This window comes from Petromyzon marinus, chromosome 48 (genome assembly GCF_048934315.1).
Source record: "Petromyzon marinus isolate PM22_M1 ecotype Great Lakes invasive population chromosome 48, UKy_Petmar_22M1.pri1.0, whole genome shotgun sequence".
Lineage (NCBI taxonomy): Eukaryota > Metazoa > Chordata > Hyperoartia > Petromyzontiformes > Petromyzontidae > Petromyzon > Petromyzon marinus.
The window spans coordinates 10972681-11000243 of record NC_133714.1 but is presented as its reverse complement, the minus strand read 5'-3'; the positions used below and the strand labels follow the sequence as shown (position 1 = coordinate 11000243).

Below are 27563 nucleotides of genomic sequence, written 5' to 3'. Positions count from 1 at the left end.
ACCCTATCTGTCTAAACTTGTCACCCTTTGAAACCCTAACCCAAATACCCTGAAATCCCAAGCCCTCTAAACCTCTGAACCCCTTTACCGTTAAATCCCTAATCCTCTAAACCCCGAGATCTCTACACTCCTAATCCTCTTAAAACCTAACCCTCTAAACCCCAAACCCTTAAAATCCTCAACCCCTAACACGCTGAACCCCTAAACACCATAACCCTTGAAATCCCCAAAACCTTGAAGACGCTTATCCGCTAAAACCCCCAGAACCGCTAAACCCTTAACATATAACCTTCTAAACTCCTAAACGTCTAAACCACTAACCCTGTAACAATCGAAACCCATAAACCTTCTAAACCTCTGGACACCAAACTCTTTTAAATTCTAACCCTCTAAACCCATAACCTTCTAAACTGTAAGCCTCTAAAACCCTAACCCTCTAAACTCATCACCCTCTAAACCGCTAAACCCCTTTACCCTTAAAACCCTCACCTACTAAACCCCTAAACCTCTAAACCCCAAACCCTCTAAATACCTAACCCGCTAAACCCCTAAACCCATCACCCTGTAAACCTCTAAACCCTCAACATATAATCCTTTAAATCCCTAACCCTTTAATACTAATTTATGCATAAAATACTATCCATCTAAACTCCTCACCCTTTGAAACCCTAAGCTAAATACCCTAAAATCCGAAATCCCCTAACAATCTAAACCCCTTTACTGTTAAAACCATAATTCTCTAAACCCCTAGATCTCTCCACCCATAATCCTTGAAACACCTAACCCTCAAAACCCTTAACCCTTTGTGTGGACTGTGGTGGGTGGTGGGTGTCACGGGGTCAGTGGGTGCAGGGTGTGTGTGGTGGCTGCTGGGTGTCACGGGGTGGGTGGGTGCAGGGTGTGTGTGGAGTGCGGTGGATGGTGGGTATCACGGGACGGGTGGGTGCAGGGTGTGTGAGGAGTGCGGTGGGTGGTGGGTGTCATGGGGTGGGTGGGTGCAGGGTGGGTGTGGTGTGTGGTGGGTATCACGCGACGGGTGGGTGCAGGGTGTGTGTGGTGTGTGGTGGGTGTCACGGGGTGGGTGCAGGGTGTGTGTGGTGGGTGGGTGCAGGGTGTGTCGTGTGTGGTGGGTGTCACGGGGTGGGTGCAGGGTGTGTGGTGGGTGGTGGGTGTCACAGGGTGGGTGGGTGCAGGGTGTGTGTGGTGGGTGGTGGGTGTCACAGGGTGGGTGGGTGCAGGGTGTGTGTGGTGGGTGGTGGGTGTCACGGGGTGGGTGGGTGCAGAGTGTGTGTGGGGTGCGGTGGGTGTCACGGGGTGGGTTGGTGCAGAGTGTGTGTGGGTTGCGGTGGGTGGTGGGTGTCACAGGGTGGGTGGGTGCAAGGTGTGTGTGGAGTGTGGTGGATGGTGGGTGTCATGGGGTGGGTGGGTGCAGGGTGTGTGTGGTGTGTGATCGGTGGTGGGTGTCACGGGGTTGGTGGGTACAGGGTGTGTATGAAGTGTGGTCCATGGTGGGTGTCACGGGGTGGGTGTTGGTGGGTGCAGGGTGTGTGTGGAGTGTGGTCGGTGGTGGGTGTCACGGGGTGGGTGTGGGTGAGTACCGGGTGAGTGCCGGGTGTGTGGGTGTGTGTGGTGGGTGTGGTGATAGTGGTCGTGGATCACACCGATCAACGACCACTACCATCTCTACTGTGCGGTGGACCGGCCACCACACAGCAGCGCGCGTCGGAGCAGTGAGCGGATGGCTCTTCCTATGCGGGCCAGGCCCCCTGGCTTCCTCTTTTCCTGCATTACCATCACCTGATCCTCTTTCCTTGTTTTCTCCTCCACCACCACCATTTCTTCCACCACGATCGCCTCCACCAAGGTCTCCTCCTCCTGCACCCCCAGCTCCTCCACCAGGGTCTCCTCCTCCTGCACCACCAGCTCCTCCACCAGGGTCTCCTCATCCTGCACGACCAGCTCTTCCACCAGGGTCTCCTCCTGCGCGACCAGCTCCTCCACCAGGGTCTCCTCCTCCTGCACCACCAGCTCCTCTACCAGGTTCTCCTCCTCCTGCACGACCAGCTCCTCCACCAGGGTCTCCTCCTGCGCAACCAGCTCTTCCACCAGGGTCTCCTCCTCCTGCACCACCAGCTCCTCCACCAGGGTCTCCTCCTCCTGCACGACCAGCTCCTCCACCAGGGTCTCTTCCTTCTGCACAACCAGCTCCTCCACCAGGGTTTCCTCTTCCTCCACCACCTTCAGCTTCCATTCAGAGGCCTGGGCGAGCGAGGAGCATGGGGGCAGTGCCAGCTCCGCTCTGTGAAGAGATGCGCACGACATCGTTCCAACATACTGCTACAGCAGAGATCGCAGCCAACCCCTCCTCCACCCTCGGGGGGAGGGGAGGGGGAGCTGGCAATGCCACAGTGGATGAAGGGCTACCTACATGGCAAATATATGGCTGCTTCATTTTGTCCTCACCCAGGAAGTAATTATAAAAATACATCCGTATATAACCGAATGTACAGGTGGGATTTGAACTCTCCGTGTGTTAGTTTGTGGGCGGCAGGGCTGGAACTCGCAGCCAAAGAGGGACCTGGGTTTGATGCCCATACTTGGGCCACTTTCTCCATGTGGAATATGGATTTGTGACTTGCCCTGGGCCCCACACCTCTCTATGGACTGCTTTGAACATTGGACAAGCAGAAAGTGGGTTACCGTGGTTCAGCAGCTCCAAAGCACTGGACACGGCCAGGAGTAGCAGTGGTGGTGGCATGGCTGGTGGTGCTGGTGGCCGCGGTCCGGAGCCAGCTGTGATCCAGCGCCTGCGCTGGCGTCATACGACAATCCGGATCCCATCTGTTGAGAGACGCATGGGAGACACACGCGCCGCACGTGGTGAGAGAAGCGTGGTGAGAGCATTGAAGTTCCTTCCCTTCTCCTACAAGGTCCAGGAATGCACAGCAGCAGCGGAAGCAGCAGGAGCAGTGGCAATTCTCTGATGCCCAGTAGCCTAAAAATGCCTCGAGCTTCGCATTGGCCAGCAGCATCTTGCACGGACCTCCCCCTCCTCCACAGAGGGCGATCTTGACACCGGTGGTACTGCACATCGGCAGGTCCACTCAACTCCACATTTTTTTATTCATGCGCGTCACTAATTAGATGACGAGGCATTTGGCTATTTTTTTTTATTCCCCGAAAGTTGTTAGGGTCGGGTACCCCTATGAAAGGCAACGTAGTTTGTTATATAGATGGGTCTGCTGCCTACCCAAAAGGGAAGGCCGCGACTAGGCAGATTTCCATCAAAACAATCCCACGATTTTACCTTAGATTATCCTTTGCTCCAAGAGCGCCATATCTTTACGGAACCCTCCATGGCCTTGATCAGCGCTAACTTTACCCATGCACTTGACAATCCCACCTGTTTTGTTACCATATTATTTAAAGCGCACCAGCCCCCACGTGCAGATATGATTAATGCCTCCGTTCTAATTTATTTTTCCGGATATATAGTTTTTAAATATGCTTGCATTTTTTTTGTCAGTAGCGTATTTTTTCACCTTAAATTCGTATGTATGTGCCAATGATCGAGACTCCCACGGAAGTGCCACATCTACTATCAAGACATGAGAGTCTCTTACTAAAATTAAGTCCGGTTTTGCCTTATTTGTATCGCTCGGTAAAGTGGGTTCTTTGATAATTTCCCAGTTTAGTTTTTGTGCGGCCGTAGCAAGAAATTGCACCAGAGAATCATGCCTTGCGATTCTTGAATAATGACTGCGATCACACTTTTGCAGGATATGTGCCAATGTTTCCTCTGAAATTTGGTTGTTAATACTTCGACATTTTAATCTACCGGTAACAGCCGCTACTGGTGGACAAGCTGTACAGCCTTGTGATCATTTGGCAAGTGTGTGTGTCACGTGCTGTTTGTCGTACACACTTGTTGAATTGATCATTATAGCCTCTTCCACATAAGTAATTTTCCCACCTCCTCGGGGTAGAGTCGGTAACCTCTGTTATAGAGGGCTGAGAGGAAAATGGCGGCCTTCAACGGGATTTCTATGGAAATCCCGAAGCGCCTTTGAATACATTGACATTTAGAGAAGCGTGTGAAGGTTCTGCACACATGCAATACAATGGTTATGGTTAATGCACCAACTGCTTGCTTTACTTCTGCTAACAACAATCTTAATATTGTTCGTGCATGTTCACGACCAATATTCAGAGTCATAGTTCAGTGTAGGTTCAGGTCGTTGGTTTGTCGATAAACCAAATTAGTTGGCTCATTTGCCCACTTGACAACTTGATTTCATTGGCATTTTTGCCAGGTGGTAGAGGGTTATCCATGGGGAGAAGATAACAACTCCGCCTGGTAAGGTCGTGGGGTTTGATCCCGGACCTGACGCATGTACATTTGGAGTTTGCATGTTCTCCCTGTGATCATGTGGATTATTCTGTAGGTCCTCTGGTTTTCCCCTCCACATTTCGAATCGACATGCATTCATAGTATTTGGCTGCTATACATTTCCACGTGATAAGTTACTTTGTTAAGCTATCATTTGTGGGCAGGTCGCTTACAAAAAAATAACTAATAGGTCAGTGGACTTTCCCACGAAAACAAAAAAGTTTGTTTAGTTAATCAGTTAACCACGCTATTAGCGGAGGGAGGGGGAGATGGAACACGCGGTGCATACTTCAACAGCTCCAGGACAAGGCAGTGGTGTCCCCTGAAATCAAAGCTGTTTAGGACTTTGATGACGTAATCTTCATTGCTGTCCTCACTCTGAAGTTCCAGAGCTATCTGGAGCTCCATCCTCTGCAATGTTTCTTCCTTGGAGCTGCGCAGAGGAAGTCCACAAATTAATAATTTACACTTGCTTAAGGGACACCCAGAGGCAAATGCTATTCAGAATTAATAATTAAATATACTTTCACCAGGTCTAACGGCATTGTGAGCTAGAGTAGCGTTCTCGACTCTCATTGGTACCATACGGGGCACAGGAGCTGGCGTAGGGTACCCAATAGGATTTGAAGGTGAAGAGCCATTCAAATCGGATTGGTCATTCGGGAAAACTAAATGCAAACGCCCGTTAAAACAACGCGTTTTCGTTATAACGTGGTTCTTCAACACTTTTTACACAATGCAGAATGTGTCCGTTGTAACAAGAAACGCGACCATTACAACATGGAACACGCACATTCTAACAAGATACGCACCCATTATAACACGGAATAAGCCCATCATAACGTGGTTTGTGAGTAGTCGACAACAAAATACTTTTTTGAGCTGCACTGTTGAGCGGTATGATACAGTACTCGGAATGATAAAAGTAACGTGACAGCACAGCCTCATTATGAGACCTCCTTTGCCAGTAACAAGATATAGTAATAGGTTTTACCCTTTTAACTGGCACAAAAACTGACACCTTTATTCAAGGCATCATGTTTGCAATAACCACAACACAAGCAGTCAAAATGCAAACAAAAGAGACAACTCTGATAATAATATGCAGTCCTTTAATTTGATTGGTCCACACCCGAGACAGCTTTTCTTAGAGCCTAGTCTCCACTCTTCTGGTCCAACACCAGTGGAGACTAAGCTCTAAGAAAAGCCGTCTCGGGTGTGTTGAGCTCTGTCGTCCCGACAGGTCTGTAACTTTCACCTGAAGACGGCCGCTTGCGTTGTGGCCGAAACGTCGTGAGAATTTTATCGTATTATTTTATTATCATTCTACGTGACATTACCGAAAGAACCAAAGAAGGTGTCAGTTTTTGTGCCAGTTAAAAGGGTAAAACCTATTACTATAGCATAGCCTCAGTTATTGGTCTCATCATCTCACAGTGTATGCATACATTGCATCTCGCCAAACTTTATTGTTACATTATTTATGGAGAGATTCTTTTCGCTCAATGCTTTTTCGCTTAACGCGGAACTTTTCATGAATGTATCTACAGCATTAAATGATGACTTACTGTAATGTGGAGGTAATCTTGTAGCAATGGGATGTTTTGGCCGATACCAGTTCACACTGTGTGTGTATGTATTTTAAGCTTTAGAGACGAAAAACCAGAGTACCTAGAAGGAACCGATGCAGAACAGGGGTAGAAGGTACACACTCCACACACGATGGTGCCCGAGTCAGGAGCCGAACCAAGGCCCCCCTTCTCGCTGTGAAGCATGAGTGTCACCACCGCATTGCACGGCAATGGACTTAACAACGTCGGCCTCGTGATGGCACGTCTCTGAAGTCTTACCTCGACGGTGACACCAGGATCTTTACAGCTACCAGGGTGTTCCTCTTGTGGTCAAGGCACTGGATCACCTGGCCTTGACCTCCTTCCCCAATCATCTTGAGCACCTCATAGCGGTAGTGGAGGTGATCATGTTGGAACTGAACAAAAGGTACAATCATTTAAACTGACTATTGTTAAAATCACAACGTTTAAGAAGTGCGAATGTAATTTTAACAAAAAATTTGCTTGGAATTATGAAGTTATTTTTAACCATAATTTGGAATGCTCAGATGTCTGCTGGCTGAGTCACCCTTAAAAAGAGCTTCTGAGCTCAATGGGCTTTACTCGGGAAATAAACTTCTGATTCAGATGTGTGCGGATGAGTGCATTGGTGAGTGGGCGAGTGGGTCGGTGAGTGATTGAGTGGGTGAATGAGTGAGTGAGTCAACAAGTGAGTGCGTCTGGGGGTGGGTGAGTAAGTGTGTGAGTGGGTGTAATTGTCGAATGCTTTGATACCGTCTGCTGGCGAAGATTCCCTTGAAAAATTGCTTCTTATCTAAAAGGGCTTTACTCGGGATTAAACATTCTGATTTTGAAGCGCGTTGGTGTGTGCCCTGGTTGGTAATTCAGGTGCAATAATAAGAAGCCACAAACCCTGCTACCTCTGGGCCCTGTGACCGCCCCCAAGGCTGTAGTTTTGTTGTGAGCCTCACCAGAATGTAATTACGTTCGTCGTCATCATATCCATGCCTGTTGCATCCCTTGGGTTTGTTGTCGAGCGCAAAGTACCACACTTCTTGCATGGCTGCGAGCTCCAGCTTTTCGCGGTCGGTCAAGTGAGGGCCAAAGTGAGCCAGGATTTCTGTAGGCACGAGGAGAATAACAACAACAGGTGTGTGAACCAAAATTTTGAGCAATTTATAGGGTAAATATTTCAGGATTGGGATGTTTTTGCCAATCCCAGCTATGTATGTTGAAATTCTTTTGCACCGCATGTAGCCAATGGTGCTAATCAACAGTGTGGGGGAAGGTTAATAAACTAACCACGCAAATAGGTTCCACACATCTGTTAGAACCTTTAACAGACTGCGAGACAAGAAGGCTCACATGATCGAGTCACTCACCTTTCTGAAGAGATGCCGCGACAACAAGATAATACCGACCACATTTAAACTCACATCTGCTTCTGTCACTTAACCCAACTCTAAACGGATCTTATTCAGAGCTAGCCTTTCTCTAATCTCAGAGAGGATAAGACTACTCCGGCTTGAACTTGATAATTTAGACAAATGTCTCCTACAATCACACTTAACATTAACAGATAAAATGTCCGCATCTGATTGGAACCTTGTAGATAACATGACTGCTTCTTCTGCCACAAAAATGTCTTCCAAATGCAAGGTTAACCTTATTGCTAAATTCAATAACTTGTCAAAACAGAAACCAGATCCACACATAAAAAGACTGCTATTAATCAGAGTAACAGCACAATCTCCGACAGCCTAAAATCGGTACTAGCTAGAGGGCTGAATTTTGCTGTCACCCTCAAACACATCCCAGTGGATGATATAAAAACCCAGGTAGATGTAGCCCTCGAAGGCTTGGGACACATCCCGACAGACGTGGCAAGATTTAAAATTGCCACCATCTTTAAAAATGCTAAGAATCCTATTAATAACATCAGCAAGGATGAGCGCTCTGAACTCACCAAATTAAAAAATAGAGAGGACAAAGTCATCCTCTCAGCCGACAAGGGCAATGCTACTGTCATCATGGATAAAACCACATTCAGCAACATAATCGAGGACCTTCTTAATGATAGCAATTACACCAAAATCAACAAAGATCCGACCAACTGCCTGGCTATAAAAACAAACAATATCATTACCAATTCGACTTCTCTAATCGAACCATTCAAGCAGTTCTCCCTAAAACCTGTTGCTAATAGACCACCCAGATTATATGGTCTTCCAAAAATCCATAAAGAAGATACTCCACTTCGACCCATCGTTTCCACTATCAACTCACCTCCCTACAAACTGGCCCAATTTCTGTCTGAGACCTTGCTTCCATTCACGGGCAAGACTACCTCAGCAGTATGAAACTCAGCTCACTTTATCTCTCTAATCAAAGGCATTTCACTGTCCCCAGATGATTTGCTCGTCAGCTTTGATGCAGTCTCTGTTCACCAAGGTTCCTGTACCTGACACCTTAGCAATAATTGAAGACTTGGTCCAACATGGACTAAATGCTGATGTACCAACTTTGGTTAGGAACTGCCTTACTAACACTTACTCTTTGTTTTTTTCGGTAAAGTCACATGGATAAAATAAAATAAATGACGACGTTTCGATCGCAACACAAGCGGTCGTCCTCAGGCAGAAAAAAATTCATGCAGCAGTAGAAACGCTGAACCAGCACTTACTTCACCAGGAATGGTACTTTCTACAAACAAAATGAAGGTACCCACATGGGTCCCCCCTTATCACCAGTGATAGCGAATGTTTTCATGGAGAAATTTGAAACTGATGTCATCCAGACATGCACCCAACGTCCTTCCTTGTGGAAGAGATACGTAGATCACACTTTCGTCATTTGGCCACATGGCCTGCCAACATTGAATCAATTTCTCAACAACATAAATTCCATACACCCATCCATCAAATTCACCATGGAAGTGGAGAAGGATGGTAAGCTACTAATTCCTGGATGTTTTGTTTGAGAAGAGACCTATCTAAAACCTAATTCCCACCACCATCCGGCGCAGAAGAATTCCCTCATCAAACCACTACACCATAGGGCCACTGCATTTGCAACCAACACCACCAAGCCAGTGAACTGGAACACGTACACCAGACTCTTAAGATGAATGGGTACTGGGACAGCATTATTCGCAAAGCTGTTTCTCCAACCATGTAGAAACAATCCACTGAGACGCCTATCAACACCATCACTTTACCATACATAGCAGGTGTTACCAAAAATATTTCCAAAATCTTAAACAAACACAAGATCCAAGTCCGATTCAATACAGTACACAAAATCCGTGATCTAATCCCATCCTGACATGCAATATCCTGGAGTCGACAAACTGAGTTGTACCTGCGGTAGCAGTTACATTGGGAAAACGAATTGACATGTTGCGGACCGTGTTAGCGAACACAAGGCAGATCTGAAACATCACAGAACCAATACCTCTGCCGTGTCTGACCATTGTTATAACGCTGTGGGCTCGCGTGATAGTTTTTTTCCGAGACCAAGGTACTCTGCAAACCTTCAGGTAACTATCAAAGGTTTTTTTCATGAAGCCATCCAGATATACAAACATAGACATAACTTCAACCGAGAAGATGGATACAAATTGAGCAATCATTCGATGGATGTTATTAACTAGGTAAAGCCTTAACTGGTTGTGGTTGTTTCCATCACACGCACCAGGTACTAGTAGATTTTTCAGATTTACTTTCCCACCATGTCCCATACTCAGCTTACCACTTCTACCTCCGCCTACATCCCCCCCCAGCCTCACTTCTTCTCCCCCTAGCGCTCACGCAGCTCCCCTCTCTCTCCCCCCCTTGCTCCTCCCCCCTTTCTTACCGATAACCTCTTGCCACAGCAGCTCTCTCACCTACTTCAGCATTTTATTATTGCTGTGGTTGTTCCACCTGATGAAGATTGATTGTGTTGCGATAGAAACGTCGTGATTTGTTTTATTTTATTTCTACCTACGTGACATTACCAAAAGAGTGAATGAGTATAGATATTAGTTGTCAAACTAGATGATTTAAATGCGCATACCTTCAGTGGTTTCCTAATATTGGAAGAGCATTCACGATGGCCGCAGAAGCAATTCTGAAAGCGTTTGATGTTGTTTCAGTACTGAGGCCAGAGCACAGATAATTATCCCCATGCAACATGGCCACCATGAAGTCCCCCATGTAACATGGCAACCATGATGCAGTCTCTAATGCAACATGATTACCATATTCTTGGTTCTTTCGGTAAAGTCACGTAGAAGGGAAACAATAAAATAATACAATTCTCACGACGTTTCGACTGCAACACAAGCAATCATCATCAGGTGTGAAAACCACAGCAAGAAAATTTCAATTTTTCTTGCTGTGGTTCTTGCTGTGGTTTTCACACCTGATGATGATTACTTGTGTTGCAGTCGAAACGTCGTGAGAATTTTATTGTTTTATATTTTTATAATTTTATTGTTGCCCTTCTACGTGAGTTTACCGAAAGAACCAAGAATATGAATCCCTGCAGCCACGAAAGCTTTAAATCAAAACATGATTACCATTAAGTCCCCCATGTAGCATTGCTATCATGACATCACCCATACAATCACCATAAAATCTCTCATACACCAAAGGCACTGTGACGTCCCCCATGCAACATGGCCATCGTGATGTCCCACTATTTACCGTGGCCACTGTGACGTCCCTCATTACTGTTCTTACCTTTCGGCGATTTGCTACAGATGGAGCCGGTGCCCTCTGAGGACAGCGCACTCCACGTGGTGAAAGACGTGTCGTTACTCCGAGCCTCTCCAGCTCGGCTCATCTACACACACACAAAGACAAAGGTCCACCACATAGGCTTGATTAAGATGTTGGAGCAAGTGCAGAAGGCGAGCACGGAGCCAGCATCTCTGAGATCCTGGGCTCCACATTCAGGAGGGTCCTGCCGAGATGTTGTCATTTCTCAGCATTGGGATATTTGGCCAATATCAGATGCCATGCTTGGATTCACAATGAAAGATGCGTGGATTTTGAGGTCACACGCAGGGATTGTTCAAATTGTTAAAGAGTGATTGGGGATCGGGCATGACGAGCCATGGCAAGGAGGGACAACAATGGCTGATAGTGAAGAATAATAACGGAGCGGCAGCCAAGGAAGGAAACACTTCGGAGAGGAGAGCCACCAGAGAGATGGTGCGACAAAATCGGCGCTTAGCGGATTATTCCATCACAGCATTTGAGGGGTTGCAAGGTCTCAGGGACGAAGGCATTCTCATTCATCAGTGGATAGATAATAGTGCTGTAAATGCTCACGCGTAGACAGGCAGGCACACCAACAGGATCTCGGAGACGCACTCTGATAGACATACACATACTCAGGCGGACAAGGAGAAGCACATCCAGGTATACAGGTAGGTGACAGGTAGGCACAAGTCGAGGGGAAAACACACGTCCACCCATATTTTACCAAACGAGTTGAAGAGCCACACGTACCTCCATGGCAGCAACTTGCAGAGTAGAGTGCTCAGAGCTCACTGCGTTTCTCGCACGGTCCGGGTCTCTGCGTGGAGAGCGGGAGACGCAGGCGAGGGTCACACAAAACCGATGGTGTGCAACAATACTCATGTCTAAACACGCGTCATGTCACAATGCGGACTCTCATCATCAACACGGACTCACATCATCATCACAGACTCACAACCTCACCACTCACCCACAACACGAAACACAACAAAAACAACAAAGACCGCCATTTGCCACTAAGTAGCGGCAAATGCCAGGCCAGGTGCACTTTGAGACCACGTGAAATGCTGAAGGCTCACTGACAGGTCACAGGTCAGACCCAGGTGCCAAGAGTTGACTGACTGAGATGACTGTGCCAACGTGCTACATTTCAGCCGCCCAGGTCAAAGGTCGTTGTTGTGAGCGTCGCTCCTCTGTTCGGACACCAGCAACACCGCGACAAACACCACCACTAGCACCACCACTAACACCACTACTAACACCACCACCACTAACAAAGACAGATCCCCCGTATAGCCTGAATATACTGTAGGGGCAATTTCTGCTAGTGAGCACCTATAAAGGTCGGCATGGCACACGAGGGGGTGGGTGGCTAACACCACGCCTGGCCGCCTTTGTCTCCCTAGCGGCGATGTTTACACATCGTACTAGGTATTCATTTGAGGCTGAGTCTACCTAGGGGAGGCCCAGGACCGGTTCAGATAATCGTTACTGGTGTTGGCCGTGAGCGGAAATCGAACCCGGGTTGCCAGGTTTGTAGCGCAGCACGTTAACCGCTACACTACTGCTCCCCTCAACTAACACCACAACTAACACCAGCACTAACACCACTCCTAACACCACCACTAACACTACGAACCCTAAAACACCACCACCAACATCAACTCCACCACCACCACTAACACCACCACTAACACCACCACCACTAACACTACCACCAATAATACCACCAATAATACCACCATCACTAACACGACCACCACTAATACCACCAACACCACCATCATTAACACCAGCAACAATACCTCGAACAACCACCACCACTAACACCACCATCACTAACACCAACACCACCATTATTAACACCACAAACACCACCACTAACACCACCATCACTAACACCACCACCACTAATACCACCAACATTAACACCACCACTCCTCCTGCTAATACAGGACACCAAAGACAACGATCCTCATAGAGCCTTAACAGGCTGTAGGGGCAAGTGCTGTTAGCCAGCAATACGTATGAAGGCCGGCACGGTACACGAAGGGGTGGGTAGTTAGCACCACGCCCGACCGCCTTTGTCTCCCCAGTGGCGATGTTTACGCATCGCACCAGGTACTCATTTGAGACCGGGTCACTGCTACACACAGACTCACACAGACCCACACACGTACACAGACTCACAGAGAGAGACTCACACACAGACTCACTTAGAGAGACTCACACACAGACTCACATAGAAAGACTCACACCACCACCGCCACCACTCACCCACAGCTCGGTTCCACGCCTAACGGCCAAACTGCCATGGGAAGCACGTGGCGCGAGACGCGGCGTGGTGTAATAGCCATTAGCTCCTCCCCCTCACATAAGCTCCTCCCCCATGCTCCCCCTTTCCCCCCCTGCCCCTCCCCCTTCACAACCCCCCATGCCCCCCACACGACCCCCCCCACGACCACCCCCCATGCTCCCCCTGGCAACCCCCACCTATGCCCCCCTCGTGAACCCCCCTATCCCCCCTTTGTCCCCCGCTCGCGACCCCCCCCCATGCTCCCCCTCACCCCTCTTTCCCCCCCCTCTCGACCCTCCCCAGACCCCCCTCTGTTAACCCCCCTGCCCGCCCTTAGGACCCCCTCCATGACCCCCTCTGTTCCCCCCTGCCCCTCCCCCCTCGCAAACCCCCCCCAAGCATCCCGCCCCCCTCGCGACCCCCCTTGCCCCCCCTGGCAACCCCCCCCATGCTCCCCCTCAACCCCCCCCTCACGCCCCCATTGCTCACCCCCCTCCCCCCGCTGCTACTTCCGGTCAGGCAGGGGGCGAGTGGAGGCGGCGCGCTGTGGATTGTGGGTGGCGAGCGGCTGATTTGGTTTCCTGCTCACGGCCACCGTCAGTGGGTCGCGAAATCTTCTGAAGCGGCGGCTCGCTGGGCCTCCTCTACGTCGACTCAGCCTGAAGGTGAGAACCTCGCGCGGTGTGCACACATCAGCAGTGGCGGCGGTGGTGGGGGGAGACAGAGGAGGAGGCGCCTGGCCCACAGCCGTCACGTCCTAGACGCCTGCTGAGTTCACGGCGCTGCTTCAAGCAGAGCCCGGCCCTGCTGCTGCTGATGAGGCGCTGACGGTGGAAACCGGCCCCAGAGTGGCCCTCGTGTTGAGCCATAGCTGATGAGAGGCACTCCCAGACCGCCGTGTGTTTTTATCTCTGGAGGGACGGGTTTGTTGTGGAGGCGAGTCGCCTGCTGCTGGAAAAGGCATCCACTAGAGGCCGCTATATAGAGGTATTTGGTCTACTCTTCTACGCTGGTCCGGACGTGTTGGAGCAAAGTGGCCATGCTCACACTTTACCCCACCACACGCAGGGCGTTAGCTCGCTGGACTTGCAATGCAGAGTTGCAGGTTAGATTTTATTCCCACTCACACCCACCGACACTCACTCAGCCAGCCACTCAGCCACTCTCTGGGCATCTATGAAAAAGAGCTTCATAGCTCATCGGATTCCTCCAGCAAAAACATGCTGATTCTCACCCACCCACTCAGCCATTCACCCACCCACTCTGGCACTCATCCACTCACCAATTCACTCAGCCACCCACTCGGCCACCCACTCAGCCACCCACTCTCTCACCCACTTCGTCACCGGTCACCCACTGCCACCCACCCACTTGGTCACCGGTCACCCACTGCCACCCACCCACTTAGTCACCGGTCACCCACTGCCACCGGTCACTCACTCTGCCACCGGTCACTCACTCTGCCACCCACCCACTCTCTCACCAACCCACCGACTCTCTTGCCAACCCACCGACTCTCTCGCCAACCCATCCACTCACCCACAGGGAGACACAAGGAGACAAGGGGACCCACATGGTGTGAGAGTGTATCAGCATCATTGTGGTTGTTGTGGTGGTTATGTTGGTTGTTATGGTTGTGGTGGTTATGGTTATATTTGTGGCAGTAGTGTTTATACTTGTGGTTATGTAGCTGGTGGTTATGGTTATATTTGTGGTTATGGCGATTACGGTCGCAGTGATTGTGATTATATTTGTTGTGGTTATAACCCGCGATGTATTTCGTCGAGGATGGATGCCGCCGCGTGCAGGAGTTGGGCGAGTCGGGAGTGAGCCACCTGAAGCGCCCTCTCCGACGGTGGTGAGCCGCCGGGCGGCCGGGCAGTGAGCAGCTCGGCCGGCGTCGCTTCTCCTCCCCCTTCCGGGGCTGCCAACCCCGGTGGTGTTGAGTCGTCCTCCTCTTCCACTGGAGCCCTGGTACGAGTTTTTCTTCGCGTCTCCATTATAGCGATTCATCTTACTATTTGGCTACTTCTGACGCCAGTTGTAGTGGGTGGAACGGAGAGCGAGACTTCTTACCGAAAAAACCAAAGAATATGAACTTATATGGTTTATTTCACCTATTTTTAGTGGTTTGCTACCATTCCCTTTGCACTCCTATAGTTTTTGTATTGTTTGTTGTGACGTTATGACCCCGTGCCCCCTACTGGCACATCTTTGATCAAAGAGCTTTATAGCTCATTGGATTCCTCCAGCACAGAATCAATACCGATTCTGATGAGACCGGAACGAACACGTTTGAATCGAATCGCGTACTTCGCTTTACTAAAATAGTTGTTGAATCGATTCTTGTGGAATCTGTTCTCGTGGAATCGAATCATCGATATTAATTACAGAGATTCACCATCGATATTAATTACAGACATTAATCAACGACGTCGCTAGGAGTATCGTGGTGCCGCTCTGCAAACCTTCGGGCTACTATCAAAGGTTTGTTCATGAAGCCATCCAGATATATAAACACAGACATAACTTCAACCGAGAAGATGGATACAAATTGAGTAATCATTGGAAGAATGTTATTAACCAGGTAAAACCTTAACTGCTTTATGGTGTTGCCTTAACTTTCCGCATCTCTAATTTCTTAAGCTTCCCACTCCCAGCCCCGCTCTCTATCTCTCCTCCCTGATCCTCCCCCCTTCTCTTACCTATATAGTCTCTTGTTTACAGCAGCTCTTTTGCCCATGTCGGCAATTGTTTCTTGCTGTGGTTTGTCCCACCTGATGATGGACGCTTGTGTTGCGCCCGAAACGTCGTGATTTAATTTATTTTATATTTTATGCCTATGTGTCTTTACCGAAAGAACCAAAGAGTATAGCCCAAGAGAGTTTGTGTAGGTGGGAGCGGTGGTGTAGCACAGTAGGGGGCACAGGTGGTGCATCGGCCAGTCATCTCAGTCAAGCAACCAATGGCAACCTGGGTCTGTCTGTCTGTGACCTCCTGCTGCCAGCGGGCGTTCGACGCTTCATGTGGCCTTAACCTGCACGTAGCCTGGCACGAGCGCCGTGGTGACATCTCCACCACTTCGTGGCGAATGGCGGTTGTTGTTTATGGTCGTCTCGCGATTAGCACTACGGTGCACTACGAACCCAGCGACCCGAGTTCAATTCCCGCTCACGGCCAACACTGGTGACGATTCCGTTCCTGGGCCTCCCCTTGGTCAACTCAGCCTCAAATGAGTACCTGGTGCATTGTGTAAACATCGCCACTGGGGAGATTAAGGCGGCCGGATGTGGTGCTGGCCACCTACCCCCCTTCGTGTATCAAAGGTGCTGCTCGTTAACAGCACTTGCACCCGACAGTCCTGTCGAAGGCTACATGGGGGATCTTTGTCTTTGTTTGGTGGTGCAGCTGAGGAGGCGCAACTGCACGGCAAGTACCTCTACCGCAAGGCGCAGGAGGCCAAGAAGATCCTCGTAGAGGAGAAGGCGCGGCTCAAGAGGGCGCTCGATGGTAACGGGCGGCGAGACGGATCTAAAGATGGGCTCGCGACGACAAGACGGACGAGAGACAGCGAGACAGACTAGAGACGTTGAGACACGCAAGACAGACTAGAGACGGATCTAGAGATAATGAGACACGCAAGACGGACTAAGATGGGACAAGACGGTCTGACAATACGGGCGAGAAGACAACCGCGCGTGGAAAGCGTTTCCGAATGAATCCATGCATGCGCATGATTTTTCTTCCTTGTTAATTCTCCCCTGCCCGCCCCCTTCCCACTGCCCCCTGTCCCCCTGACGTCGTCACCGAAGAAAACCTGGTTCTGCCTACGGACCTGCGGTGGGAGGCGCTTGAACTCCAGAAGGCCGTGGAGTTCGACCAAGGAGGGGCGGGTGATCTCACATCCCTCACCATCGCGTCTGCTCGCATCTCTCTCTCTCTTCCGTCCCGCGAGACTCTCGAGGCAGGGGGATAAGCGTCGCGCGTCTCCGCCCACTAGACACGCCGAGTCGGCGCGCATCCCCGGCTCGCCGTCGGTCCTTCCTGCCAAGCGGTGGCACCGTGTTTTGCCACGGAGGTTCGCGGTTCGAGAACGGCGGGCCCTCAACCCCCCCCCCCCACCGGTTTAATGGGTTTAATGCAGCAGTTGCGTTGACCGTAAATACTGCACGGCGATTGCTTCCCAAGTGGACTTTGAAAAATCCCATGGCGTGAACGCGGAAAAGAGTCGGCTGTGTGTGTTTGTGTGTGGTGGCTGGCGTAAATTTTGGTGGAATGTCGAATGAAGGCCGTGGTCACCACATAACGTGTGCTTCTGGAGCAGTCTTCCTTCTGGAGCGGTCTTCCTTACAATATTAGGAAGCCACTGGAGCTTTGCACTTTTAAATCATCGTCTAGATTGACAAACTCATTTCTTGAGAACTACTTTTTGTGGTTAGTTTGTCACACTTCCGATTACCACGGTTAGCTACGTGCTGTAACAAAGAGGTTTAACATGCACTGACCCACTCATTCACTCACTCATCATTTTACTCAATTTACCCACTCACCTGCCATATCACCCACCCACTCTTGCAATTGGGACTCATCCAGGTCTCATTAGTGCTCAGCTCGCTACACAAAATCAACGCGATCACTGCATAGTGATATTCTAAACCATTCCTGGTCGTTCCTTCCATCCACCCACACACACACACCTTCACTCACCTGCACGGGGAAGTATGGCAAATGATAACCTACCCTCTCCGTCCCCCCTGCCCCATCTACCAGCTCTTTCTATCCACCCCCCCCTCGTGTCAGTAGGAGTGAGCAGCCACATGGATGACGAGTACCGCTGAGCCGGCGTGAAGGACCCACACATCATGGTGACGACCTCACGCGACCCCAGCTCCCTCCTCAAGCAGTTCATCAAGGTGCGGGCACGGGGTCACAGGGGCTACAGATTTTGGGGTCACACGAGGAATGTGGGTCCTCGTGTATTGCATGTGTACAAGCGCGCAAAGACAGAGGTCCCCCATATAGCCTTAACAGGCTTTTGGGACAGGTGCTGTTTGCGAGGGTGTAGGTGGCTAGCACCACAACTGGCCACCTTTATCTCTCTGGTAATGATGTTTACACACCGCACTAGGTACTCATTTGAGGCTGAGTTGATCTAGGGGAGGCCCAGGACCAGTTCAGATAATCGCCACTGGTGTTGGCCATGAACGGAAATCAACCTCGGGTCACTAGGTTTGTGGGGCAGCATGCTAACTGCTAAATTACCGCACACACACACATGTTCTCTATCGGCTTTAGAATCAGTTCCTTGCACCTCACACGAGCCGTGTCGACCAATCATCGGGCTTGTGCAGTGTGAGACAACTCGCATCCGTTGAGTTAACCAGAAGAAATCTGGTTGTTGATGAAAGGTGGAGGCTGTGTGGGGGGGGGGGGGTCGTAAGTGGTGGATCGTTGGACACTTTGGTTTGGTGCATGCAGCTTTTGTCAACTTCATTCCTCGCGATTCAATCCGCCTTTTCCCGATGACCGATCCCTTCCATTCATGAAAAATGTATCTACTGTAGCATTACGCACGGTCGGTGGTCACGGAAAGATGTACCATTGGGGGCGCCACTGTGGCGAGATGTTAACTCCCTCACCTGGTGTACAGGAGGTCGCAGGTTCAATCCTGACCCTGATGCCTGCTGTATATTTGGAGTTGCGTGCCTCTTTCCGAGGAGTCGCGTGGATTTCTCTCCAGGTCCTCCGGTTTTTCCCTCCGCATTTAGAATCAACGTCCGTTTAAGAGTATTTGGCTGCTATAAATTTCCACATGGCGATAAGCCACTTAGTTGAGCTATGATTTGTGGCCAGGTCGCTTCTGGAAAAGAGCTGCATAGCTCAGTGGGCCTTACCTGGTAAAATATAAATAGTAAAGTTTTTCCAATGGTGCATCCCAGTTGTGCCAACACGGTGTTTGGCGGCCCCGTATACCGGCACGGCTCGGCTCGGCTTCCGCAATGGAAAAAACAAACAACACAACCCGAGTCGGATACAGTGGGGGGGGTGGGGAAGTGGGGGGGCGAAAGCAGCGTGGCCGGGACGGACGCCGGTGGGAAGAGCGGACTCGGCGTGTGACCGCTTGCTGTCATGTTACCACACCAACACCACCACCACCACCACCCTCCCACCACCGCAGGAGATGAAGCTGATCCTGCCGAACGCTCAGCCGATAAACCACGGAGGCCACAAGCTGCAGGCGCTGGTGTGGGCGTGCTGCGCCAACGCCGTCAACGACTTCATCGTCCTGCATGAGCACCGCCGTATGCCAGGCACGCGCACACACCACAGTCGACAAAGCTCCCCCGTGTAGCCTTTAACAGGCTGTCAGGGCAAGTGCTGTTTGTCGAGCGACCTACGAAGGTCGGCAGGGCACGCGGCGGGGTGGGTTGTGTGGTCAGTACCGCATCTGGCCCCTTTTGTCTCCCCACTGTCGATGCTTGGACACACCGGAAATCGAAGTCAGGTCACCGGATTTGTAGTGTAATGAGATAGCTACTCCGCTCCCGCTCCCCGGTGTGATGCATGGTGTGACGTGTGTGATGCGGTGCAACAGACGGGGGATGGAGGTGTATTTAGCTGTGCGTACGATGTGCGGTGTGTAGTATGACGCTGCAGACGGGGGATTGTGGTGTCTTAACTGTGTATGTGGTGTGATGTGGTATGATGCCGCAGATGGAAGGGCAGTGTGTTTAACTCTCCAGTACAGTCTGTGTGATACCTGTGGTGTGTCTAACTTTCCGGCGTGCTGTTCATGTGACACGTGGTACGATGCCACGGTGTACTTGACACTCTCGAGCGTGGTGATGCGGCACGACATCCGGACCTGGACATGATGTCCGAGGCATTCCCACACCTCGTGATGCACAACTTCACGTCGCGACTCGGAAAGAGGGTGCGTGCGGGCACCGTGCCAGTCTCACCCACATCTTCCTCCCCCATCCCCAAAGCACAAAGATCCCTCGTATAGGCTATAACCCTTTCTCATTTCCATGATGTACATATACGTCGTCGAAACGGAACCGTAAGAAAAACTCAAGTACGTCTTCTGACCTGAAGACATACCGAGGCTCCCATACGGCCATGCGGGAGGGCGTGTGGCACAGTTTTGTTCCATAGAGTGCCGGTCGTGTCACTACGGTTCTCTGCGGTGAGGGCAACGCCTTTTAAAAACAGCAGCGCTACGCCTCTATAAATAAAATTAACGCCGAGCCGCTCGCGCGTACCGAGATTCAGCTGTGAACGTGACACCTAACACCCGGCAACTTGCAGATGTCTCGGAATGGGAAAGAGTGAGCAGACTTTTGGGCCAGGTGCTGTGTGTCCGCCTGTATATTCGGAGTTTGCATGTTCTCCTCCTGGTCACTTTGATTTTTCTCCGGGTCCTCCGGGTTTTTCCCTACACATTTAGAAACTTGAATTTCGAGTATTTTGCTGCTATACATTTTTATGTGAAAAAGAGCTACATAGCTCAGTGGTAAAATAAAAATAGTTTCGTTTTACTTTAGTTTTCGAGCAACAGCACAGAGTTTTTATTTAACGCCATCTCTGAAGCTGAAGGCGCGTAATGTTGTTCATTTGTTAATGCATCCGCAGTTTTAAACAGGGTGGCCGCTGGCCTCTAACTGGCAAACGTCTGCGAGGACACGTAATGAGAGTCCAGCGCAGTCCGTGTAACTTGCCGCGACCCCTCCCGTGACTTCTGTGCCCCCCCCCCCCTCCCAACAGGCACAACGTCTACAAGCGCGACGGCAAGGACATCGAGTTGAAGGAGGTGGGACCGTGATTCGAAATGGAGCGTAAGTCTGCCTGACACATTGTTACTCATCTCCACTTTACACCCCTGCAGAGGCGGTGGAAATTCCACATTCCTTGTGGACTTCCCTACGAAGTGGTTGTAAATTTTATCGACCCCTGAGAGGATGATGGGCTGAATGTAAGAGTCTAGCCTCGGGCTAGGTGGCCCGCGGGTTACTTGTAGAGCGGATCGGAACTTGAGTCGGTGGGGTCGCTGCTCTGGTCGCATTCGCTGTACCGTGACCCGACTCGCATTCCCCCACCCCGGATGCGATGTGTAAATTCAAAGATGATCGGACGTAATGCTGGCCACCCACACCCACCCCTTGGTGTGCCGTGCTGGCTTTCCTACATGCTAACACACGAACAGCGCTTTTCCCACGCCGTCTGTTAAAGGCTGCATGGGGGGGATCTTTGCTTTTGTGTGTCGCGCAGTCTATGAGATTAAACTGGGCACGCTGGACAATGCGGCCACCGCCGAGGTGGAGTGGCCTTGGCGACCGTACATGAACACGGCGAAGAAGAGGAAGTTCCTGAGCATGGAGTGAGGGAGGGGGGCGACTTCCCCCCCCATGGGCCTGGGGGGAGGGGCATTGGGGGGGGGTTGTCCCTGGAAAGCCGGAGTTGGAGTCGAACCTCGCGGCGCTCTCCGCCGAGGTTCGAGACGTTGAGGAGAGGTCGCCGCGTGGATAGGGCAGTGCGTGAATCGCTGTTCCAACCGTCGTCACACACGCGCATCATACGCGTCACACACACATTGCGGATGTACATTTATCAAACACAAACATGCACATCGTCGCATGCGTCGCACACAGAAGCACACAATTGCACAAAAAGACAAAGGTACTCCGTATCGCCGTTAACAGATTGCTGGGGCAAGTGCTGTTAACGGGTAGCACCTATGATGGCCGGCATGGCACAGAAGTGGTTGTGTGGCCAGCCCCACGTCTGGCTGCCTTTGTCCTCCCCAGTTTTGCGATGTTATACACACCACACCACGTACTCAGATGGCTGAGTTCGTAGTGCGCTAACTGCTGCACCACCGCTCCCAAAACGGTGTACATACACGCGTACACAAAACGAAACATTAACATTTATTTAAGTAACAAAAAAGAAAATACCAAGTCAGGTAGATGGAGAAAGTGGCGTGTCGCCGTGCACAGCACCGCTCTCGTAGCTACTCACCTAGGGTGGGAGCTCTTGGCTTCAATGCCACCCGGGATGTTTAGATGTGAAAACCTGCCATAAATAATATTTTTGGGAAGTCACAAGCGCCTTAAGTTGCATCTCATCTCGACCATTTTAATGGGCACCCCCCCCCCCCTCCTGTAGCTGTCCCCCTGTGGCACAAAATAAACTAACAAAACGAATCTATTTTTATTTTACCAGGTCAGGCCCACTCAGCTGTATAGCTCTCTTTCAGGAACGACCGGGCCACAAATGAAAGCGCTATAAAGTGACTTGTCACGCAGAAATATATAGCAGCCAAATACTTTTAAACGCATGTTTCTAAATGTGGGGGGAAAAACCGAAGGGCCCAGAGAAAAATCCACGCGGTCACGGGGAGAACATGCAAACTCCAGATATACAGGCGTCGGGATTTAACCCACGACCTCTATACCAGGCGAGGCCCCAAGGTGAATCAGCACTTGGCCTGCGAGCGGGTATTATTAGTCTGTCAGTAGGGGGTAATGATTCCGGATTTCAGTCTCAATTGAAACTGAAATCTGGAACACTTTTGTCATATTTTGCTCGTATAAGTGTGTTCATAAAATACAAGTTTGGTCATTGAGAGAGTTATAAATGTCCTATATGCATTTCATATTTATTGTATTTAATGTATGAAGAAAATACAATTTTGTATATGCTACAGTATGTTTCACACGTTATTCAGTGACACTGCATATGACGGGCAATGTTTGGGGCAATCGGCCTTCAACATGGAAAATACATCGAGGCCACATGACCCGTGGCCACCGCCACTTCAACCGTGGCCCCACCACTTCAACCGTGGCCCCATTGGCACGTTGATGTGTGGCTCTGCCTTCACCTGTGGTGAGAATGAGACCAGAAAAATTACAGGAGGCCGACTCCATATGAGTCCGTCACGCTCTGGATCTCGCTAATGGGACGTCGGATGAAAATAAAACATGGAAGCGACAAGTTTCTTCTCTGGCGAGGACATTCCCACAAGATTGCCGCCTTTCCCACTTAATGGAATTTGCCCCAACATCACCCTGATCCAAACCAGCGGGAGCTGAAATCTTCCAGAAGGTTCAGGATTTATTGGTACAATCGTTCGGATGTTGGTGTCCGCATGGACTTGCATTTAAAACCCCCGGTCCGCTTGACGTCTTTTAAACAATACCTGTGGTCGGGTCCGCTCCCTCACCTTTCTATCCCCTGCTTTTTTTTTATAACCGGTGTAGTATATGTTAACGGTGTGTGCGTGTATCACAACGTGATGTAACCGGGCCCTCGAATTGCCTCAAGAAATGAATAAACAACACCTGTCGCTTTGATGTTGTGATGTCACCACGAGGCGCCGAATGACGGTGGGACTGCATCGTCGCACTCGTCGAGTGGACAAGGGCTCCATGAAATGGCGGTGCGGATTGCGCCAAGCGTATAGAGGTCGCCGATTGCGCGCCCCTGTGGCTCGACCACTCATGGGTCCACCTCAAAGTTCCTGTGCCCATTTGAACCTCATTGCCTGCGATGATGCTGCTGCTGCCATGGAAGAACACACGTGGCGCCCTCTTGTCTCTCCATGTTGTCTTTCACGTCCCATCGCAGTTTTCAGGTCACTTGATGTTTACAGCCTCCAGTAAGGAGGCAGTGAGGTTCAGCCGCTCGATTTTTCTTCCTTTAGTGCACAGTACCGTACACGGATACGGGCACAGTACGACACCGTAGCTTTATTGATTGTTCAACAAAAAAGACCATCCCTCGCCCAATCTAGTTACCTATACGGTGTAATATATGGCGAGACATTTGTTAACGTAAAAAAAATGGAACTGTAATGCTGAAAATTATACTCCATGAAACTCGAGGTTTTATGGAGTATCTGAGGGCTTCTCAACGCTTCATGCCTCGCCCCCACTGATGCCCTCTTCTCCCCACTACTACTGACGATTGTATGTAGGGTGTGTAGGCATTTACTTCCGACTGTTGTATGTAGGGTGGTGGGAGTAAATGAGATTTAAAACTGGGTGCTCAACTTGAACTCACCACCACTCACATCATGTATGCACTCATCCGCCATCTTGCTCACTGACCCTGTTTCCGTGTTGATGGTGTGAGTCCGTATTGATGCTGTGAGTCTGTTGATCGTGTGAGTCTGTTGATGCTGTGAGTCTGTGTTGATCGTGGGAGTCTGTGTTGATCATGTGAGTCTGTGTTGATGCTGTGAGTCCGTGTTGATGGCTCGGGGGCACGGTACAGAAGGGCAGTACAACTGTAGAGTAATAGTTGTTGTCCAGCAGCGGCAACTGCGGTGGACGGGGAGTGCACACGCCAGTGAGCCTCACGCGGGTTTGTCAGCAGGGCGGAGGCACTGGGGCAAGGATCACAGAGACCCTGTCTGGAAGACACTGGAACCCGCTCGTGGGTTGGAGAAGGGAGGCGCGGCCAGGGCGGAGCCAGGCCCCGCCGAGTCGGATAAAAGCAGCGGAGAGCGAGAGCTCGTGGTTGCAGGTTCTGGGAAGTGGAGTCGTCTCGTCGGCACTGTCGTCTTTGCCGACTTGGTCGCTGCTGTCTTCACTAGATAATTGGGCGGCCGGATAGTTGTTGGCTGTCTCGGTCGATGCCGTCAGTGTAACATGGTGAGGGTTGTGTCTAAGCTAGGCTATTTGACTTGGGAGAAGCGAGGGCGAGTCTGTGAACCTGATGGTGTTAAATAAGGAAGGTGCGGAAGGTACGGGAGAAGATGAGGAAGATCGTGGGATGGATGGGGGAGGATGAGAAGATAGTGGGATGGACGGGGGAGGAAGGAAGTGGGAGGGATGGGAGAGAAAGAAGGAGATAGCGGGGGGGACGGGAGAGGAAGAGGGAGATAGTGGGAGGGAAGGGGGCGGAAGAGGGAGATAGTGGCAGGAAAGGGGAATGAAGAGGGAGATAGTTGGAGCGACTGGGGAAGTAGAGGGAGATAGTGGGAGTTATTTGGGAGGATTAGGCAGATCGGTTAGAGTAAGAAGGTGATAGTGGGAAGGAAGAGGAAGGAAGAGGGAGAGAGTGCGAGGGATTGGAGATGCAGAGGGAGATAGTGGGAAGGATGGGGGAAGAAAAGGGAGATAGTGCGAGCGACGGGAGAAGAGGGAGATAGTAGAGCCAAGTGGGAGGAAGAGGGAGATAGTGGAAGGTACTGGGGAGGAAGTGGGAGATGGTGGGAGGGACGAGGGAGGAAGAGGGAGATGGTGGGACGGATTGGAGAGGTAGATAGTGGGAGGGATGCGGGAAGAAGAGGGAGATAATAGCAGGGACGAGAGAGGAAGAGGGAGATAGCCACTGATGTTCGCCGTGGCCAGAAATTTAAACTCGGTTCACAAAGTTCATGGTGTAGTGGGTGTTGAGGGGGCATATCCTGGCTGGCCAGGAGAAGGCAGTACAGCAAGTGGGATAAGCACCATCTCTGTCTGCATGGGATAGAGGGTTGCCCCCTTGCACGAGTGGGTTTTCTCTGGGTACTCCTGTATCCCCTCACGTTTATGAACGCTCAGTAATTGCCCAATTGAATTATTGCTATGCACCGCGACGTTCGTTTTGCTATGTCATGTGATCAGAATTGGGCGCCACGGTGGCGAGATGTTAACTATTTTGTAGGGTATACAGGAGGTCGTGTATTAAATCCTTACCCTGACACCTTTGTATTTGGAGTTTGTATGTTATCTCCCCGTGGTCGCGTGTATTTTTCTCCGGATCCTCCGGGTTTTCCCTCCACATTTATTAGCACATGTTTAGAGTATTTGGCTACTAATGTCCACGTAATAAGTCAATTTGTTGAGCTGTAATTGTGTGGCCGCTTCTGAAAGAGAGCTGTATAGCTCAGTGGGCCTTGCCTGGTTAAAGTAAAAAAAAATAGTCAAACAGTTTGCAATTGTTTATATCTGGGATAAATGCACCCGTGGCTTTAATGATGTGGGGATCTGCGCCTGGCATTTTCAGGTGGGATCCGGAGCAATGAATGAGCCCTGACAAGGCAATGGCCCACCCGTTGATTTGCTCCATGAGGAACTTTTAGGGGGCTCGGGACCGTGGCGCCAAGAAGACCAGCTATTGGACCATGGAGGCACCGAAGGGGGCGGTTTCTCCCCCACACGTAACGCTCCCTATCTGGTCGATAAAAACGTATCAATAGGGTCACAGAGCTTGGGCAATCGTTGGTGCCAGCTTACCAAGTGGCTTCCTTCCTGATTGTCTGTGGTTCCTCGCACCTCTGAGGCCTGCTTGATCACGTTATAAGTATAAATATTGTTGTTATCAAGTTCTAAGTGTAAATAATAATTGTTGTTGTTATTACTCGCCTGTTCTAAACATACGCCTGTTGTTATCATTCGCCTGTTATCATTCGCCTGTTTTAATTGGCCTGTTATAATTTGCCTGTTGTTTTCTTTCGCCTGTTGCTACCAAGTAATAAGTATAGTTATTGTTGTTGTTATCATTCGCCTGGTGTTAGTGGTGCACGTCTCAAATCCAGCACTGGGGAAGGCAGCGAGGGTTCGTAAATCACCGCACAATGATGTTGTGAAATCCTCTTCCCGTGGGCGTCGAGGTGCATAACCTGCCTCGCCAGGAGAAGGCAGTACAGCAAGTGGACTCATCGCCATCGTCACCTGTACGGTTTAAAATGCTGCCCCTTCACACACGTGGCTTTTCTCTGGGTACTCCGATTTCCCCCACTTGTACAAACACTCGTTATTAATTAGCCAATAATGCCTCCATACATAGAGTACTGTAGAGCCTGGACAATCGTTGGTGCTGCCTCACCACGTGGCTTCCTTCCTGCATGTCTGTGGCTCCTCGCGCCTCTTGAGTCGTTCTTGTGAGCGCTATATAGCTTTAAATAATAACTACAAATACTCGCCAGAAGGTGGTGACGCAAGCCTGCGATCCAGCACTGTAGAAGGCAGCAAGGGTTGGTGGATCACACAGTAAATATTGTGAAACCCCCTTCCCGTGGACATTGAGGTGCCTTCTCCTGGCTGGCCAGGAGAAAGCATCTGACTGGCCAGGAGAAGGCATTATAGCAAGTGGGATCATCGCCATCGTCACCTGTACGGTTTAAAATGCTGCCTGCTGCCCCTTCACATACGTTTGTTTTATCCGGGTGCTCCGGTTTCCCCCCACTTGTGTAAGCATTCGTTATTCATTGATTGAAAAGATCTTACAATAAAAAAAACAAATTCAGGACCTTACTATGACTCAGCGTGGCTTTCCTGGAGTAAGTCTAATTATTATTATAAAGAATTACAGTGGCTGTATGATGACACGACTAGAGAGCTGGCTTGCACTGCGGGGAGCTTAATAGTCCACTTGGAATCCGCACCCCTCAATGCCCTTTTTAAGTTAAATTTGTGCACTTAAGACTCGCACAAACAACCATACTCAGAGAACCATAGATTCCCACTCAGACCCAGAACCAGAAACCCATAGACTCCAACAGAGACCCATACATTCCTTCAGACACTCAGACTCATACGGCGACCCTATATACTGACACAGGG

The 27563-nt window shown here is 50.3% G+C and overlaps 1 protein-coding gene across 8 annotated transcripts; it reads left to right on the top strand.

The window, feature by feature from the left end:
* Positions 1–13502: 13502 nt before the first annotated feature.
* Positions 13503–27254, top strand: LOC142931096 (U3 small nucleolar ribonucleoprotein IMP4-like). 8 transcript variants are annotated; one of them, XR_012947119.1, is made up of 9 exons: positions 13503–13670; positions 14793–14979; positions 16414–16515; positions 16818–17083; positions 17809–17918; positions 19184–19307; positions 19844–19939; positions 20773–20843; positions 21277–27254. XR_012947119.1 is itself a non-coding variant. In XM_076074539.1 (8 exons), exons 5-7 carry the CDS (start codon positions 17868–17870, stop codon positions 20811–20813), a joined length of 225 nt encoding a protein of 74 aa, XP_075930654.1. In that variant the 5' UTR covers positions 13512–13670; positions 14793–14979; positions 16414–16515; positions 16818–17083; positions 17809–17867; the 3' UTR covers positions 20814–20843; positions 21277–23363. The 8 variants fall into 8 exon arrangements, 1 of the variants encoding a protein (XP_075930654.1); XR_012947116.1 differs by having other exon boundaries at positions 14814–14979; positions 19184–19939; XR_012947121.1 differs by lacking the exon at positions 19844–19939.
* The last annotated feature ends 309 nt before the right edge of the window (positions 27255–27563 follow it).